The sequence below is a fragment of the Zalophus californianus genome, chromosome 12 (assembly GCF_009762305.2).
Source record: "Zalophus californianus isolate mZalCal1 chromosome 12, mZalCal1.pri.v2, whole genome shotgun sequence".
Lineage (NCBI taxonomy): Eukaryota > Metazoa > Chordata > Mammalia > Carnivora > Otariidae > Zalophus > Zalophus californianus.
In genome coordinates this window covers 91,249,963-91,269,432 of record NC_045606.1, presented here as the reverse complement: position 1 = coordinate 91,269,432, position 19,470 = coordinate 91,249,963, and the positions used below count along the sequence as shown (strand labels likewise).

At 44.4% G+C, this 19,470-nt stretch overlaps 1 protein-coding gene across 9 annotated transcripts in view; it reads left to right on the top strand.

Annotated features, from left to right (window-relative positions):
* ATP6V0A4 (ATPase H+ transporting V0 subunit a4) overlaps nt 1-19,470 on the top strand; it is an 83,063-nt gene that overhangs the window by 31,403 nt on the left and 32,190 nt on the right. For all 9 annotated transcript variants that reach the window (XM_027574776.1, XM_027574774.2, XM_027574775.1 and 6 more), the window contains 10 exons: nt 805-883; nt 1,376-1,470; nt 5,203-5,328; nt 5,990-6,084; nt 7,156-7,282; nt 9,868-9,950; nt 10,846-10,939; nt 13,772-13,984; nt 17,173-17,323; nt 18,400-18,539. In XM_027574776.1, the coding sequence (XP_027430577.1) occupies nt 805-883; nt 1,376-1,470; nt 5,203-5,328; nt 5,990-6,084; nt 7,156-7,282; nt 9,868-9,950; nt 10,846-10,939; nt 13,772-13,984; nt 17,173-17,323; nt 18,400-18,539 (1,203 nt within the window). The remainder of the gene's footprint in view (nt 1-804; nt 884-1,375; nt 1,471-5,202; nt 5,329-5,989; nt 6,085-7,155; nt 7,283-9,867; nt 9,951-10,845; nt 10,940-13,771; nt 13,985-17,172; nt 17,324-18,399; nt 18,540-19,470) is intronic.

Below are 19,470 nucleotides of genomic sequence, written 5' to 3'. Positions count from 1 at the left end.
GGGGAGAAGAGCCCTGAGCTGAGATAGATGGCATTCCATGTGGTTCTAGTTGTTCTGGCTAAGATTTGTGATAACACTGAGCAAGTGACTTGCAAACCTGTTCTTCCTTCCTCCATATGTATCCCCTCTATAGGAATGTTTTGAAGCTCTAGTACAGTCAGTACTTGTTAGATGGCATTAGACTTTCTTTCCTAAGTAGTATCTTCCAAGAATTAGATATCTCCAGTGGGCATGTAGATTACCAAACCTTGTTCTGAGGACAGAAATCAATGCTTCCTAGTCAGTCAGTCTGAGGCCAAAGTATCGTGGGGTGCATAGTCTCTCTGTGGTGATATTCTAGGGCGAGATGGTCTTGAGTGTGATGTTGGGGTATCATTTCCCAGAGGTGGTTTCCTTACCAAGCTTTTTTGAGTCTGATTTAGAAAATTGGACTCCTTACCCCTTTACTTCCTCACCAAGATCATGGCCAAAACTAAGCTCCTGCAGGGAAGGGTCATGTCTTGTTCTTTGTGTCCTTAGTTCCTAGGACCTGATGGGAGGCTATTCCTCAGTGACATTTATTGGGCAGGATGCCAAATTTGCATTTGGGGGATTATGTGTAAGGATATCAAGTTTTTTTGCCTGTAACTCATGTCTTGTGCATGGAAATATCTATTCCTAAAATGATTCCGGCAACATTTTCCAGCATTAAAAACAAAAAACAAAACAGAACCAAAAGAACACAACAACAACAAAAAAACCCCAAAGGGAATACATGGTGGCTGTTGATACCAATGTGTATCTTGTGGTTTCTCCCCACTCTAGTTAAATGGGAATGTGAACAGCTTCCAAAGGAAATTTGTAAATGAAGTGAGAAGGTGTGAGTCACTGGAGAGAATCCTCCGTAAGCCAATTTTCTGCTTACTGTCTAAATGTGAACTGGTGGGGGGTGCCTGGGTGGCTCAGTGGTTGGGCGTCTGCTTTCGGCTCAGGTCCTGAGGATCGGGTCCTACATCGGGCTCCCTGCTCAGCGGGAAGCCTGCTTCTCCCTCTCCCACTCCCCCTGCTTGTGTTCCTGCTCTCGCTCTCTCTCTCTCTCTCTGTCAAATAAATAAATAAAATCTTAAAAAAAAAATAAATGTGAACTGGTGGGGAGGTAAGTGGTTTGCAGGACTGGATTATAACAAACATGTCCCTATTTGTATAGGGACAAAGTGTTCTAGAGACAAAGTGGGGCAGTGAGAGTTGGGATCCAGATGCTGTGGCAGGTCCTGGGGGCAATTTAGGCAGCTGAGCCGGCTGAAAGTCGGCTGAAAGTCGGCTGTCTGCTTGGATCCATTTCTTAGGGGAGAAAACACAATCACCTTGGGATCTCTGGTGGGGTTTCATCCCACAGGTTTCCTGGAAGATGAGATGCAAAATGAGATTGTGCCGCAGTTGCCAGAGAGGCCCCCACCGACCCCTCTTCCACGGGAAATGATTATGTTGGAGGTATGTTGAGCCAAGAACACGATAGCTGGTGGCCCTCCATCTTTCTTTTTCTCTCTACTTCCTTTTATAGAACACTGAGTGCCCGCCATGTACAAGGTACCTTAGAGAGAAACAAAACCTGGCTGTGACTTCTAGAAGCTTGTAGAGGAGATAGTGGAGGAAGGAGGGAGGGGTGAGGTGGTGGGAGAGGATGTCAAAAGGTAGGCAGAGCCAGATCCTGGAAGGCCCTGCAGATCTTGATTTTTAAAAAAATTGGATAATTTATTCTCAGAAGAGGAAGGGCCCACTAAAGGAGGCGGGAAGGTAGGGGAGCTTCATCGCCCGAGCTTTATCTCTGGCTGGGTTTGCTTGTTTTTTTCTTTTAAGGTAACTTAAAATTCTTGAAATTTTTGAAGCTGTTAGTGGTATAAATAAAGATACTCAGACAGAGATATGAGACTGGCAACTCCCCTGAAAAATATTTTGGATCCTGTCATACTAAATCCTGGATATTTTGGGAGAAGTTGTGTTGGTTGTATGTTTCAGACAGTACCTTAAAAAAAAAAAAATCAATGCATCCAAAAAAGAAGAAGAAGAAGCAGCAGAAGAAGAAGAAAGAAAGAAAAAAGAAGAAAAAAAATCAATGCATCTAAATGAGTTTGGTATTGGCTGATTGGTTGGTTTTGAAACTCTACACTCTCATACATTCGTAGTAATAACCAGTTAGATAAGGGACAATTAGATGTGTGCCAACAGTCCTTACTCAGTATTTTCCTTTTAGATATTCTTTGTTGTTGTTTTTAAAGATTTATTTATTTTTTTTAGAGAGGGAGAGAGAGAGCGGGGGGGGGGGAGGGGGCAGAGGGAGAGGGAGAGTCTTAAGCAGACTCTGTGCTGAATGTGGAGCCTGATGCAGGGCTTGATCCCACGACCCTGAGATCATGACCTGAGCTGAAACCAAGAGTCAGACGCTTAACTGACTGAGCCACCCAGGCACCCCTGGATATTATTTATTATAAAGATGAAATTAGAACAACATGAGCTTATGAGTAGCAATATCTATCTAACCATTGGTCAAGGGGACAGACTGATTCAACTGATCTGGCAGTGAGTTGAGTGTTCCTCCAACATTCCTAGGGAGGGAAATCCTTCTGGCAAGAATACACAATTGGCTTTGGGCTCTTGCTATGCAGAATTTCTAAAGAGGCTTTCATAACAATCCTAGGGAAAGTATTAATTAAAAAAAAAAATCTACCCACAAATCCACCATCTCAGCAAAACCTGCCTTTTCTATTTTCAGGTTTTATCCTTATCAGCTATATTTTTATGTAATTACATGTCCATAGTCTACATTATAATTTTCTACTCTTTGCATTTACTATCATTTGTAAACGGTTTCTTAAATGATGCATGATTCTCCAAAATATTTTTAAAAGTGGCATTATTTTTAACAGAATCATTAAGTGGATAGAGCAAATGGTTAAGAAATGGGGATTTCATTTTTTCCCCCCACCTTTGTGCCACTATAGTTAGTGTTTAAAATTTAGGGTAGTGATTATCTCTGGGAGGGGAGGGCATGGGATGCAATTGAAGTTGGTTGATATGTATGTGGGGTTCATGGTGCAGTTCTGTCCATCTAACATATGTAAAATTTTCCATCATAAGAAATGTTATTAATTCAATTTTGTCTGATACTAATATCCTTTTGAGGGTGGTGGCGGAAGGTAACTAATATTTGCATGGATATCTTTGTTTTACTGTTTATTTTTAAAATCTTTTGGTAAGGGTGTCCCTCAGGTAGATTAAAAGAAATCTAGCATGATAATCTCTGTTTTTTTTTTTTTTTAAGATTTTATTTATTTATTTGATAGAGAGAGACACAGCAAGAGAGGGAACACAAGCAGGGGGAGTGGGAGAGGGAGAAGCAGGCTTCCTGCCGAGCAGGGAGCCTGATGCGGGGCTGGATCCCAGGACGCTGGGATCATGACCTGAGCTGAAGGCAGACGCTTAACGACTGAGCCACCCAGGCGCCCGATAATCTCTGTTTTTTAATAGGTGATCTTAATCCGTTTTCAGATATTATGGTTGCTGATTTACTAGCAATTGTTTTTGTTAAATACTGAATTGATACAGTAGAATTTTTAGAAAATATGTGTAAGGTAGAAAGAATAATGATATAGCAAACACCAAGTACCATCGCCCTGTGTGACATAAAAGATGACCACAGTGATGCTCCTAAAAGCCTTCTGTGTGCCCCCCGTCCTTCCCCTCCTCCCTTGAGATAATCCTGTCCTGAATTTTGTATTTTTCTTTTCCTCGTTTCTTCATTGTTTTATCACATATTTACTCTTTTAAATAGCATAGTTTTATCACATATTTACTCTTTTAAATAGCATTTACTCTTTTAAATAGCTTTGCCCATTTTAGCTTTATATAAATGGAATCATGTTTCTTCTTTTGCAACTTGCTGTTTTCTTACGTCATTTTATTTTTTTAAGACACCGTATTGTTTCATGTTTTTGAAATTAATTTGTTTTCACTGATGGGTAGTGTTTCTTTTATTGCATGTACCATACTTTAGGAGCTTTATCCATTCTACTGTGGGTGGACATTTGGGTAAATGAGAAATGAGCTTTCATTCTATACCAAATCTTAGTAGTGCATTCATGAATTGTGTCCAATAAAGAGCTGATCTTCACCTATTAGATTTTGAATTTCAATACCTATATTTTACATTTCCAAGATTTCTTAATTGTTCCCATTTTATATTTACCTTTTCTTTCATTTTAGGACACGTTGGTTTAATAATTTTTTGGTGTGTGTGTGTGTGTGTGTGTGTGTGTGTGTGTGTGTGTGTGTGTAAGCAATCCCTTCACTTATCTCTTTGAGCATTCTAAAAGAAGCCTTAAACTCTTTTTCCATAAAAATAATTTCACTCAATGTGAATTTGTGTTCTGATTGTTGATTTTGTTGGTGATTTTCTTTTTCTTTTTTTTTAAATTTTAAAAAAGATTTTATTGATTTATTTGACAGAGAGAGACACAGCGAGAGAGGGAACACAAGCAGGGGGAGTGGGGGAGGGAGAAGCAGGCTTCCTGCCGAGCAGGGAGCCTGATGCGGGGCTCGATCCCAGGACCCTGGGATCATGACCTGAGCTGAAGGCAGACGCTTAACGACTGAGCCACCCAGGCGCCCCTGATTTTTCTTATCATTAGATTTCTTCTTGAGACTTACTCATTTTGTATGCTCATTTTGGAAGGAAGATTGTTTTTTCTTTGTTTTGTCTTCTTGCGTGTTGTGCTCACAGTTCCCCATATAGCCTTTTTTACTTGTTTATACCTGGTTCTCCAGATTCCAACCCAGAACTAGCGATTCCTCTTGTTCTAGTTCATCATTGCAGTATGTTTGGGGCAGAAGGAATTCTCAACATGTAAATTCACTCCAGCTTCCCTTTTCTCGTGTTTTAAATGGGGGAGAGACATGCAATTTGTTGAAATGCCTTGGCTTCTTCAGGAAGCTAATTTCCATCCCTGCAGAGTGTTTTCTGATCCTATTTGATGAAAATGGATCTAGTTTATAGCTCTACAGTCATTTTGAGTTGGACTGAACATGCCACTCAACTTCTGGCTACATTATGATACACTGAATTCTTCTTTGATATTTAGTTATTTGTAGTTATTTGTAGTGTATTAATGTACAGTAAATATCACAGCACTGTCTGCCTACTTTCCCTTCTTTTTCCATTCTTCATAGACTCTTCTAGAAAAACTGGAAGGAGAATTACAGGAAGCCAACCAGAACCAGCAGGCTTTGAAGAAAAGCTTCCTAGAACTGACTGAACTCAAACATCTGCTGAAGAAAACCCAAGATTTCTTTGAGGTTGTTATCTGGGGACTCTTTATTAAAGGGACCTTTCCCCCAGATCCTCAAGTTTCCATTTTTGAAAACTGGCTGGTTTGGAATATGCATAAATCATGCTTGTTTCTGCCCCATGCCGAGGTCATTAGTGAGGGGGGAGGGTATTCGGGGGGAAACGGTGCCAATTTGAACTAAACACAAGCATATCATGATGCTGTTTGGAAAGTATGTGCCCTAAACACACAGATGGAAGTGGGAACAAAGCACAACAGTGAGTTTGGGCAGATTTGGGATTTCGGTAGTAAAAGACTGGGGGAAGTTTTTTTTTTTTTTTAAGATTTTATTTATTTATTTGAGAGAGAGAGAATGAGAGAGAGCTCGAGAGGGAAGAAGGTCAGAGGGAGAAGCAGACTCCCTGCTGAGCAGGGAGCCCCATGTGGGACTCGATTCTGGGACTCCAGGATCATGACCTGAGCCGAAGGCAGTCGCTTAACCAACTGAGCCACCCAGGCACCCTGGGGGAAGTTTTTGATCTGGCAAGGAGCACTCGACTTTTTGAATTCTCTTAACTATTTGTGGAAAATTAAAGTTTTGTTAAAAATAGACAAACCTTTGAGGTCGAGGGAGCTTTGAAGGTTGCCTAAATACGTTTAAGAGAAAGCAGTAGTTCTTTGACTTTCAGACGGAAACCAACCTCGCTGATGATTTCTTTATGGAAGACACTTCGGGTCTCCTGGAGTTAAGAGCGACACCTGCCTGTGTGACTGGAAAACTGGGGTTAGTGTAACTGTGCTCTGAAAATTACATGTAGATGGGTTTCTGGTCCACAGTTCAGTGCCTGGAATGTGATAGATTTCCCAGAGGGTCTGAGTGAGTGAGTGAATGAATGGATGAATGAACCAGACACTGGAATGAGGGCTATTTCACATGAATATAGACCTCCACACTGTATTAAACCCAAGAGTAACCTCTTCAGGTTGGTGGAGTGGGAGGTAGTGTTACCTTCTTGTTAATGGTGAAACTAGCATTCTGGGAGCCTGAAGAATACAATGTTTATGTTGTTCCTACAGGGGGAGGATGTGGCCAGAATTGTTTAGATGCCTGTTCTCAACTGTTTCCTGCTTCCTTATCTTGGAAATACTGCTTTGGCAATAAAATAGATTTGAAATTTGCTGTTTGAAGTGCAGTTAGCAATGAGGTAGTCATATGATCACATCATCCACAAGAAGGAGTGATGTGGTATTAAAATGCACGGTGATTCAAAACAGTGGGATTTCATTCAGTGTCCAAGTAAAATTGATGTGTATGCATTGAAAACATTTGATCAGGAGGTAATAAAGGCTCAGCGCACATTTAAAGTGAAAGACCAATGAAAGCAACCATTTTAAAGTTAATAGAAAAAGTTTCAATTGGAAATTATCTAGACACAGGGATGATTTTAAAAGCAGAGATAAATGTAAATGAGTATGTCTGTTTCACTTCTAGCACAGTATTTAGAAAAATGCATAGAGCCCATTGTTGAGCAGTTGAACAGTTCCTTCTTTCTTTAGCTACGATGCCGTAATGGACGGGCTATCATATTTCTAATTGCAAGTAAGTGACTATGTAGTATTGGGGTGACTAAGGAAGTCTCAATACATCAGAGGAAACAGGAGGCCAAAAGGGACTTGGGGCAAGTAGGGGTTGGGCTGCTGAGTGGCCTCGGACCCCTGACAGCTAGTGAATCCTCCTCGTGCTCAGAGGGAAGTAGGCCTCCATCTCGTGCTGGCACGTCCTCAGGTCCTATGGGACCTTCTCCCTGCACCCCGCTCCCTGGGCCTCAGCAACTTCTCCCCATCTGACTGCCAGGTTCACGGCTGGGGTGATCAACAGGGAGCGGATGGCTTCCTTTGAGAGGCTGCTGTGGCGAGTGTGCCGAGGGAACATCTACCTGAAGTTCAGCGAGGTGGACACGACTCTGGAGGATCCTGTCACGGTGGGTGTCGTGGGCTGTGGGGAACTCTGTCCTCAGTTTCCTGGGGCCCTTGCAGGGGGCGGGGTGGGGGGGGCGGTTCTCTGAAGCTGTGGGTCTTCAATTCTGTGAAGTTAATAGCCACTGCCTTTCTTTCTCCTGGCTTTTCTCTCCCCGCCTTTGTTAAAAAAAAAAAAAAAATCCTACAAAAGGTCAATTCAAGGACTGATTGTTAACACCCCACAACTATTCATGCTTCCAAGACCCAGCTATACCGGGTCCTGGAGACTTAGCAGTGCTCCTGCCTCGCGAGGCAGCAGCTGGGTCTTCCTCACCAGGAGCTAAGAACTGGGCTTGGGTCAGTGAGCCCCAAGTTTCAGTGGGCACCAGAGCGGGAATGATCTGGGCATCTTGTTAAAATGTGGATTCTAAAGCAGTGGGACGGGGGCAGGGCCTCCGATTCTGCATTTTTTTTTTTTTAAGATTTTATTGATTTATTTGACAGAGAGAGACACAGTGAGAGAGGGAACACAAGCGGGGGAGTGGGAGAGGGAGAAGCAGGCTTCCTGCCGAGCAGGGAGCCTGATGCAGGGCTCGATCCCGGGACCCCGGGACCATGACCTGAGCCGACGGCAAACGCTTAATGACTGAGCCACCCAGGCGCCCCCCCAGTTCTGCCTTTTTGACCAGCTATGTTGATGCTTGCTGATGCTCGGAGTCAGTGGACCGAGCGCTTCCAACAAGGATTTTGAGAGGACTCTTCACTGAGTACCCCGCACTTACTGCTATTAATTCTGCAATGTTGGCCTTCTCTGCCCATCCAGTCAGCATTTCAAGCCGCTTACTTTTTAATTCCAAGTTGGGCCTATTTCTAAGTGTCCTAATCTTTTCCAAAGTAGAGGTGAAAAAAAATTAATTTGAGGTTTTATTTTATGGAAAATAATTTCAGAGTTAAGTGAGATTTAAAATAGGAAGAAAGCTTATTTTTTCTCTTGTGCTCTTTTTCTCTCGTCCATAAGCCACAAGCGGGTTGTAGTAATAAACATGGAATCTTTTTTTTTTTTTTTTTTGGTCTTCTCTTGATCTTGGAGAATACAATTTCCCCCTATATCAGTATGTGTCCCTTATAGATATTATTTTTAAAAATTGATGTTGAATCATCACTTTCCACAACCATGTTTTGACATGTAATAGTTATGGTGATAGAGTATAAAGTAGGCATCTGGGAAAAGATGACGTTCACCTGTTGATATCGAAGGTCACTGAGCAGATGACATGAGATCAGAGTAGATTCCTGGTTCTGGTGGATCCAGGGACAAGAGGACCTGAGAGATTCAGAAAAGGACCAGGGGTCCTTGGACAAAGGAGCCTTTGGAGATAATGTAAAGCAGGTAGCCACCCCAAATCCTAAATAGCCCTCCCCGGCTCCCATGAGCAGTTGCCAAAATGACGATTCATTTTTATCTTCTTTTCAATTGATGTGGAAGATTTCCAGTGAGTTGATATGACATTATCTATCTACTTATGGACTTTGTTTCCAGTTTTTCTCCAGAATACAGACACTATGATGACCATCTTTATGTATGTCATTGTTCTTTCCTTTTGAATTACTTCCTTGATATAAATTCAAGGAAATAGGATTACTGGCTTAAAGGGGGTGGGCATTTTCATGACACTTGGTGGCTCCTGACAAAGGGCTTTTCAGTGGGGCCATACCTGATTCCAGAGCCCTGAGTGGCATATGGTGAGTGTACTGGATTGGTTATAACTTTTCCAAAGATGGATTTCATTATTTTGCCTTTACCCCCCTCTGCCCCAAATTAAGTAAGAGTAAAACAGCACATTTCTTTGAGCGCTTTCATATATGCTTGTGAAATATATATTCTTTCTTGTGAATTGTCAAACTTGGACTTGAGAATTGCATTTTAATCAGTGTTCCTATGGACATACAGTGAGTCAAAAATTAGACATGGCTTTACCTTTGTTAAACATCAAACACCCACTCACCCTTGAAATGTAAACATTGTATGTGAGTTAACTCTGGTGAGCTAGGTCTGCTACTTTCATTTCAAGCCTTATAATAACCTGGTTCCTCTCTTTTGCATGGTTTCTTGTTTATGAGCCCACCTCTTAAGTATAGCATTAGAGCTGAATACAGGCTCAGCTGTGGTCTGGTTAGTATAACCACTATTAGGGTTATTGCTTTAAGGCTGCCTTGGCCTCTCTCAGTGGCCTTGCCCTCAACCATAAAGAATTACGAACTTAGATCAACTGGGTGAAGCTGAAATTTTCCAGCTGTAATTTTTTTTTTAAGATTTTGTTTTTAAGTAATCTCTCTATCCAACGTGGGGCTTGAACTCGTAACCTGAGGTCAAGAGTCACATGCTCTACCAAGTGAGCCAGCCAGGCACCCCACCAGTTATAATTAAAAAAATTTTTTTCAATCTAAAAATTACATTATAACCAAAAAGAAAAAAATTATATATATAAAATTATATATATTATATGTATTATTATATAAATTATTTATATTATGGATAATATATTATGTAACATAGAGTTTTGTATATATATAAAAATATATAGTTTTTACTGTTGTGATTTTCCAGAAAGAAGAAATTAAAAAGAACATATTCATCATATTTTATCAAGGAGAGCAACTCAGACAGAAAATCAAGAAGATCTGTGAAGGGTAAGAGGCTGTTCATGGCTCTTTCATCAGTGATTTGGGTCACGATTAGGTGAAGAGGTGTGTGAGACAAAGTACTCTTGACTGGAGGTTTCTTTGAGGTCCCTTAGGATTTTAGAACAACCTTCCTGCATTTGACTAGATAGTGTTAAAAATGCGACTTATCTTTAAGAGCTGTGGGAATAGGAGCAGAGAGGACTTGAGTAAGCAAATGTCAAGGTAACGGAAAGGAGGCATCATACCCATGTCTGTGTTCCTTCTCACACCCTTTATCAGCCGCTAAGAAGCAGGCACACCTCATGCTGAGCTGTTTCTGATTTTACAGAATCGATTTACTCCAGCAGAAATTATTCAGTAGAGAAAGATGTTATTACATTAGTCGATTCTAGGGAGAAGAGACAAGTCGAGCTGTGGTCTTATTTACCTAAAAGCTCACAGGTTCTTTGGTTTGAGTGAAGCTCATTCATTGAATAGAATCATAGCTTGAATTTAAATAGTGCCGAGCGATGCATCAAGAACCCTTAGAACTGGGACTCATTTTCCGACTGCCAAAGAGACAGTTATTCTGTTTTTTTTTTTTTTAGATTTTATTTATCTATTTGACAGAGAGAGACAGAGCGAGAGAGGGAACACAAGCAGGGGGAGCGGGAGAGGGAGAAGCAGGCTTCCCGCCGAGCAGGGAGCCCGATGCGGGGCTTGATCCCAGGACCCCGGGATCATGACCTGAGCCGAAGGCAGACGCTTAACGACTGAGCCACCCAGGCGCCCCGAGACAGTTATTCTAGAAAACGGTGGTCATCTAACCAAAGTCAGCAAGTGATGGCTTTGGCAGAAGGGGACGTTTTGGCAGGCTTTTCCGTGGTAACCCGCTGTGACCTTTGGAATGTCTGAAACACAGGTTTCGAGCCACCATCTACCCCTGCCCAGAGCCTGTGGCGGAGCGCAGAGAGATGCTGGCCGACGTCAATGTGAAGCTGGAAGATTTAATCACCGTGAGTGAGGAGTTGAGGCGCGTGACCTGACTGGGGCCTGCCGAGGGGCTACTTTTGCCATTTCCATTTAAGTCCTGTGACCCAGTGCCCTCGCTTTCGGGCCAGCTGGAATGTTAACTGCGCTCTCCCAACGATCATGACGGAAGGTTTCATGATAAGAACACGGTGTCCAGTAAGCTGGAGGTGGTGATTCTGAGTATCAGTACGGCTGTGCCTGGCTTGAGCCCCAGTCAGCTTTTGGGTGGCCAGCCCAGTCGGATAGAAGGAGCCCTTTATTGTGAGCCCGGCCTGGGCCACATCTGGGATACAACTAACTAGCCAGTTAGGTTGAACAAGCAGTCTGACTGATTCTTTTTCCATTGACTCACGCAGTTGTTTGAGCAGACCAGTTACTTCCGTAAAAACAGCAGGTGAGTCTAGTTTCACCATGTGACACACCCCAAATTCATAGCCTCTTGTAAAGTGAGTTGTCATCCAGGGTGGCACTCGACACTCATATGATTGGAACACTTGCTTCAATAAGCTTTGAAAGGAATCCACTAAAAGCAGCTGGGCCTGCATCACATTGCTTCTTCCAGATGAGCCCTGTCCTGTAGAATTTTCTGTGGGCGTGTTATCTAACCTGCGAGCGCCATGCTGTGGCCATGAGCCGCACGTAACCACAGAGCCCTTGAAACATGGCTAGTGCAACTGAGGAACTGAATTTTTATTTTATTTTATTTTTAATTTTTTTTTTAGAGGTGGGCAGGGGCAAAGGGAGAGGGAGAAAGAAAATCTTAAGCAGGCTCCATGCCCAGTGCAGAGCCTGATGCAGGGCTCGATCTCACAACCCTGAGATCATGACCTGAGCCAAAATCAAGAGTCGGATGTTTAACTGACTGGGCCACCCAGATGCCCCCTGAGTTTTTATTTTTAATTAATTTTAATTAAATTTAAAATTTTCATGGCTGCTGAATCCGTTGTTAGCACAATTCTGGATCCTCAGGGAGTATCTTTAGAAATGTGGTATGTGAGTGCGTTTGTGTTACGAAACGCTTAGAATAACAGACATCTTTGCCTTCCCAGAAAAATCTGTGCTTAATTTCTTTAAGTCCCTCTGTTCCTTCCTTGTCACTTGTCAAGGAGATTGTGGTTCCCTGACGCAATTGCCCTTGAACTTCTTTCCCCAAACATTCCATACTACATTTTATGAAAGCTTCATGAGGAAAAGAAGTTATTCCAAACTTATGTTCCTATTTAGTCTGACCTGGGGAGCCACTGGTGAAGGTTGCTGAGACGGGTATACTCTGGTAACCCTGAACAAAAACGAATCCCATTAAATAAATTCTCTGTGGGCAAAATTGTCCATTCCCTCCTTCATTAATTCACTGGTCATTTATTGAAGACATTATATATGTAAAGCATTTTGATAGATGTATTCCTTTCCCAGGGCTGCTATAACAAATGACCATAAACTGGGGCAGGGCGGGGCTTAAAACACAGAAATTTATTTTCTCACAGTTCTGGAGGCTTGAAGTCTGAAATCCAGGGATCAGCAGAGCCACGCTTCCTCTGAAGGCTCTAGGAAGGGATCCTTCCTCACCTGTTCTGCTATGGTCCTAATGTGTGTCACCCCCACCCCCAAACTCATATGTTGAAAACCTCATGTCCGAGGTGATGGTATTCAGAGGTGGGGCCTTTGGGAAGTGATTAGGTCATGAGGGTGGAGCTCTCCTGAATGAGATTAGTGCCCTTATAAAAGAGGCCCCAGAGAGCTTGCTTGCCCCTTCTACCATGTGAGGATAGAATTTGAAGTGGGCAACCCAAAAGAAAATCCTTACCTAACCATGATGGTAGACACTGATCTCAGACTTCCAGCTTCCAGAACTGTGAACAATTAATTTTTGTTGTTTAAGCCACCCAGCATGGTGTTGTGTGATCGTGGCCTGAATAGAGTAAGACATCTCCCTAGCGTCTGGTGGTTGTCGGCAGTCCTTGGTGTTCCTTGGTTTGTAGATATTTCACTCCAGTCTCTGCCTAAATCACACAAGACATTCTTCCCTACGTCTCTAGTTGTCCAAATTTCTACCTTTTTTTTTTTTTTTTAAAGTAGGCTCCACGCTGGGCATGGAGCCCAATATGGGGGTCCAACTCACACCCTGAGTTCAAGACCGGAGCTGAGACCAAGAGTTGGACGCTCAACTGGCTGAGCCACCCAGGAGCACCTAGATGTCCAAATTTCTTTTTTTTTTTATTTAAAGATTTTTATTTATTTATTGAGAGAGAGAGAGAATGGTAGAGAGCATGAGAGGGAAGAGGGTCAGAGAGAGAAGCAGACCCCTCGCCGAGCAGGGAGCCTGACGCGGGACTCGATCCCGGGACTCCAGGATCATGACCCGAGCCGAAGGCAGTCGCTCAACCAACTGAGCCACCCAGGCGCCCTGTCCAAATTTCTCATAAGGACACCAGTCATATTGGTTAGGGCCCACCCTACTCCAGCATGACCTCATGTTAATTACATCGGCAAAGACCGTGTTTCCAAATAAGGTCACATTCATGGTTACCAGGGGTTAAGACTTCAACATATCTTTTTTTGGGGACACAGTTCAATCCATGACAATAGTACTCTAAGGAATTTAGAAGAAAGGGAAGATACAATCTTTGCCCAAGGGTTTTAACCTCTACAAGGGAAGATAAACTGCTCATGAGGGTTGATGGCGGGTAAGGGCTGCAGGCCAGAGGAGGGAGCCCAGAGCCGGAGAAGCCATGATGGCTGACGGACTTCCATTTTGCCACATTGCCAGAGCCCTGCATGAGTGTTCCTTGTTTCTCTGTGTGCTGTTCCCCATCCAGGTCATCACACAAACAGAGTCTCACCGTCAGCGCCTCCTGCAAGAAGCCGCTGCCAACTGGCATTCCTGGGCCATTAAAGTGCAGAAGATGAAGGCCATTTACCACATCCTGAACATGTGCAACATTGATGTCACGCAGCAGTGTGCCATCGCCGAGATCTGGTTCCCGGTGGCAGACACTGGGCGCATCAAGAGGGCATTGGAGCAAGGCATGGTGAGTGGCAGATGGAGCTGGGGAGGGGACGGGTGCCTCACCTCCAGCCTCAGCAGTGCCTCTGTCAGGCGCCTCTGTCAGCCTCCCACGTCACATGAACTTCCCAAGGACTGTCTCCCTCATCTTCATATCTTCAGTTCTTAATCCAGGGCCGGGCACCTATTAGAAACGCCTTTTCTGGCAAATATTCAACATTTCTTTGATCTTCAGCAAGTGCATGTTGAGCGCTGCTGTACCAATCACTCTGCTGGTTGTGATGGTAGATACCACAGTCAGTGTGACTGTAGGTCCGTCCTTTCCCTCACGGAGGTCACAGCCTGGCTGGAAAGACAAATAACCAGACACCTGTGCTCACTGTGTGCCCACAGCTGTGCTCAGCACTCTGTACCCTAGTTAAGGTCACAGCCTTCGTCCTTCACCTCTCCAGATGGCCACTGGGCCCCAGGAACAGATCTGGGGCTATGCGGACAGAGCAAAGCCCCGCTCCCGACAGACTTTCTAGAAAGGAAGACATATAGTAAGCATGTCCATCACTAATGTGATTTCAGGCAACAATGGTGGTGAGCAGGCAGTAAAGTGAGGGATGGGGGGGGGATGGGGTGAGGAGGGAGCCTTTGTCCTGATCACCTAGTCACCCTACTGGTGAAGAAAGGAACAGTACCAGACGGCCAGACACACAACAGCTGCCCGCGGACACATGAGACAGACAGCAGTTGGTTAGTCACATATGCTCAGAGCCCGGGGGAAAAGGACACACACACGGGGCCGCACGGGGCCACATGGAGGTGGTACTTGGGGCTCGCACTTGGGGGCAGAATGAGCCAACCGGGGCTATGGGCGCAGCCTCCCACAAGAGGAAGGGGCCCTGGTTTCCATGGGAGGACGAGAGGAGCTCGTTTGAATACACTTCTGGGGTGGCAGGGAGGCGGAAGACTAGGCAGGGTGGTCTGGCCCATGGGGGAGCTAGCTGGGTGGGGAGCCTTTCCTGCTTGGTGGGCGCAAATCTGGTGAGGGCAGAGGAACTCACGGTTTGGCCTTTGGGGCCCTGTGAGACTCAAAGGTGTCAAGGCAGCGCTTGGAATTTTAGGTCTTTTGATACCATTCTAGGGCTGTGACTGGAGAAGGCCCCTCTGAGCAGGTGGCTTGGAACAGGAGCGGGCGGCGGGGTAGGAGGGGGAGCTTTCAGGCCGGAGGGTCTGAAAGAAAGGCCTTGAGGTGGGATTGGACTAGGAGGTAGGGCCTATCTTTATCCCCCTTGTACAATGAGGAAACTGAGGCACAGAAGGGAGAAGTGACTTGACCACGGTCCTGGAGCCAGGAGGCAGGATTTGAAGGTCCCCATGTGATAGTCCAGTAATGACCTAACAGGGCACTTAAGAAGAGCTTGTCACTCAGAATGGGAAGGATGGGGTTGCTTCCTGGAGGAAGTGACGCCTGAGCTGAACCATGGAAGGGGTCAGTGAGCAGGTGACTGGTGGTGGGGAGGGGCGTGTGGTGCAGGCCCACCTGAAGGCCAGTGGCTGGAGAGAGGGTGCAGCCAGTTTAAAGAATGGGAGGAAGATTAGGGAGAGGCTGTAGCGTGGTCCTGAAGGACTTCTAGTGGTGTCAGGGGTCTGATTTTATTCTCATGCCAGAGTGACATGATCCAGTTTGCATTTTAGAAACATTTCAGTGCAGTGTGGACGAGCCTGCGGAGCTATCGGGGAGGTGTCCTGATGCCGGGATCTGAACTAAACGGGGTCATCCTGTCATCACGAAGGAGTCAAACTTCTACAAGGCCACTTCTGACTGTTTCTACAGTTTCTTCAGCCTTCTGAAATGACAAAAGTCTTTTCCAGATAGGAGTAGAAGGCCCTGTGTGGGTAGGAGGTAAGGGGAGAAGTGTAAGGGGTTAGCTTTCATTATCATCATCATGAACAAGCAAAAAATACTCTATGCCAGGTGTTGTGTCAGGTGCTGGGGCCCATGTTAAAAACAAAACAAAACACCACAGTCCTTGTTCTTAAGGAGATCATGATCACATAAAGATATATACCAACAGAGTAAGGAACTCCTCCACTTGCTGTGTGACGTAGGGGAAGTTACTTAACCTCTCTGGACCTTCATTTCCTCATTAGTCAAGTGGGGCTTGATGGGTAGTTGATACTGACCTCATGGTGTTGTTAGGAGCATTGATGAGCAGTCATTTGGCGGGTGCTAGGTCCCACTGAGTGTGCAGTTGGTAAGTGCTGTTAGACTTTGGAACCACCAGAGGGTTCCTGGAGGGTGAGCCTGGGGAATGGTTCATACCTGGGTAAGATGTCTGGTGTGGAGTCGGCTGGTTTCCATGCAGAAGTACTGGGGATGAAGGTGTGAAAGGAGTCTAAGTCAATATTGGAAAGAAGTCTTGATTACAAGACTGAAGAGTTTTGATTTCACTCTTTAGGTAATAAGAAGCCTTTGAGTAGGAGGGTAGCATGACTGGAGCAGTCCTCTTTGTTTTATTTTATCAAAGGATTTCACTGTCTGGAGTGTAGGATAAACGGAAGGGAAAGAGACAGAAGACGACAGCGAGGCTCGGGGATGGCAGCAAGAAGAAGAGGGATTTGAAAGGGACAAGCAGGAAGATTTGGTGATTGGTTGATTGATTAAACCAGGAAAAGGGACACGTCTGATGATTCCAATGGGTCAGGGATCTGGAGAATGGAGTCTGCCGAAGCGAGGCCAAAGGAGGACCTGGCTTTGGGGCAAGTTGATGAGTTTGGTTTTAGGCTCCCGGATTTTGTGGGGTTGCTGAGACATGAGAGTTTGAAAGCCCAGGCAGACAGTTAAAACAGAATTGCAATTCGGTGGAGGGTCAGGGCCGTTTGAAAGAAGGGGGCAGAATGAGGAAAGTGGATAAACTCTTGAGGGAGTGAGTAGAGAGAAAGGAAAATAGAGGACCCAGAACTGGGCGCAACAGGTGCATTTGCAGGAGCAGGAGAATGGAAATGGCCAGAACTCTACCCGCTTGATGACTTTCCTTTGGGATAAACTAGATAAGTATTAGGAAGGTATTCACTTTTACAGATGTGGTCATGGGTCTCACAGAAGTCAAGAAATTGTTCCAAGTTTACCTTTAAGGGATGGTGCGAATTGGACTGTGATCCACGTGCTGACCCCCAGCTCAAAGCTCTCTTCCTTGCATTTTTTGTCAATGTTTTTTGTAGGAACTCAGTGGCTCCTCCATGGTCCCCATCCTGACTGCAGTGCAATCTAAAGCAGCTCCTCCCACATTTAACAGGACCAATAAATTCACAGCCGGCTTTCAGAATATTGTAGATGCCTATGGTGTGGGCAGTTACCGGGAAATGAACCCAGGTCTGTATGGGTCTGATGCATTGAATAATGGGGAAGCTTGAAAATGAAAAGTGGGTAAGATTGACCCCTTGGGTGGCAGAGGAGGTGAATTGTTGAAAACTGTGAGATCCCTAAAATCTTGTTTGGCTTCCTGATGCCCTGCTTTGTCTTGCATAAATGGCGATTAGTGAAAGATTTGTTCTTTGTCAAGATTTCACCTGTTCTCTCTTAAACCATAGTTATTAGGTAGTTAAATTCAGTTCTTTTTCCCTTACCAATTCAGTGAGGGTCATCTCTCAACATCTTCATAGAGCTGGAGCTGTTTTGTGGGTGAGATGAGAACACACAGGACGTGGAGTCAGAAGACTGGATTCTTAGTGCCATAAGCTGTGGGATATGGTTGCCTGGTTTGTAAAAACAAAGGGGTAGACCAGCTGCCCTCCAGTCATGTCGTCCACAGTGCTTTTGTCCAGCCTGCGTCCTAATCTTGGGACCTGTAATGCAGGGGCCCCATAGGTTGGGTGTCCTGTGAGTAACTGCTGGAGGTGCCTGGTGCATGTGAACGCTGGAGAAACAGGCAAAAAGTGGTAGTGGAAGAGTATACAAAACACTCAGAGATAGAAAACTGGTTTTATTGTTATTTATTTTTTTAGAGTGGGGAGGAGGGACAGAGGGGAGAGAGAGAATCTTAAGCAGGCTCCATGCCCAGCTGGACTCCAGGCTTGATCTCAGCATCCCGAGATCATGACCTGAGCTGAAATCAAGAGTTGGACGCTTAACCAACTGAGCCATCCAGGCGCCATCCCGCCCCCGAAAAGTGGTTTTAAAACCCATTAAATTTTGTGATTTTGGGCAAGTCACTTAACTGCTTCAAAACTCAGCTCATTTGTAAATGGGGAGTAATAATGCTTATTTATTGATGAGCTGATGTATGTGGGAGCTAAGCATGTGTTGGGGTTGGGGATGGGGAGGGAAGACAGAATTAGGAAGATACAGGGCAACCAGCTTGTGGGGCATGGAACATGATCGACAGATCTTTGATGGGGGCCCAGTGGCTGTGGGAAGGACTCAGGCTGCTGGGGGTCTCATCTCTACAGCTCCCTATACCATCATCACTTTCCCCTTCCTGTTTGCTGTGATGTTTGGAGACTGTGGTCATGGGATCGTGATGCTACTGGCAGCGCTTTGGATGGTCCTTAATGAGAGACGCTTGCTCTCCCAGAAGATGAACAATGAGGTGGGTGTCCATCGAATATCTTGCCTCATTTCCTTGAGGTTGTAAGTAGAATATGAAAAATGTGTATGTTGTTTTCACCATAGAAACAACCTGTTTTATGAAAAGCAAAAGATAGAGAGTAAAAGAGGGCCAAAATTCAACACAGAAATTCCCGCCCAAAGCTCAAATGCTTTGGCTGGTGCGGTACGGTTCCTTTCAGCATTTTTTTTTTTTTTTTTTTTTGTACATTGCTTGACCAGGCATTGATCTTATTTTTAAGTTTTTTTCCCCACTATTGATTTTTTCCCCCTTTGGTTATAAAGACAATATATGTTTATTTTAAAAATGGGGAAAATACAATTTAACTTCCTAGAGAAAAATCACAACTAATGTTTTTATGTATCTTTCCATTTTTTTGTGTGCTTATACACAAATAAACAATTTTTAAAAAACTGGGATCAAATAGTGCATTTTAATTTGTGGACTTCTTTTTTTTCCACTTAAAATATCACAAATATTTTTTCCAGGGCACCTGGGTGGCACAGCTGGTTGAGCAAACTGACTCTTGACTTCAGCTCAGGTCATGATCCCAGGGGCCTGGGAACAAGCCCCACATCGGGCTCTGTGCTCAGCGGGGAGTCTGCTTGGGATTCTCTCTCTCCCCCTCCCTCTGCCCCTCCCCAGCACACATGCTCTCTCTCTCTCTCAAAAAAAAAAAAAAAATCACAAATATTTTTTCATGGCAGAGCCCTTCTCCCACAATCAGCCCATGACCATTGTTCTTATGAAACACCAAGAAACCCTGAATATTGTGTCTTCACCTTGACACTTGAAGTGTCCACACCTTCTGTGAAGTGCCTTCTCGGTGTTGTGAAGGTTGAGACAACTCAAGAGTCTGCAGTGTTTCAAAGTTAATTAGTTAGGGTCACTTTATGTTCATTTTAATACATTT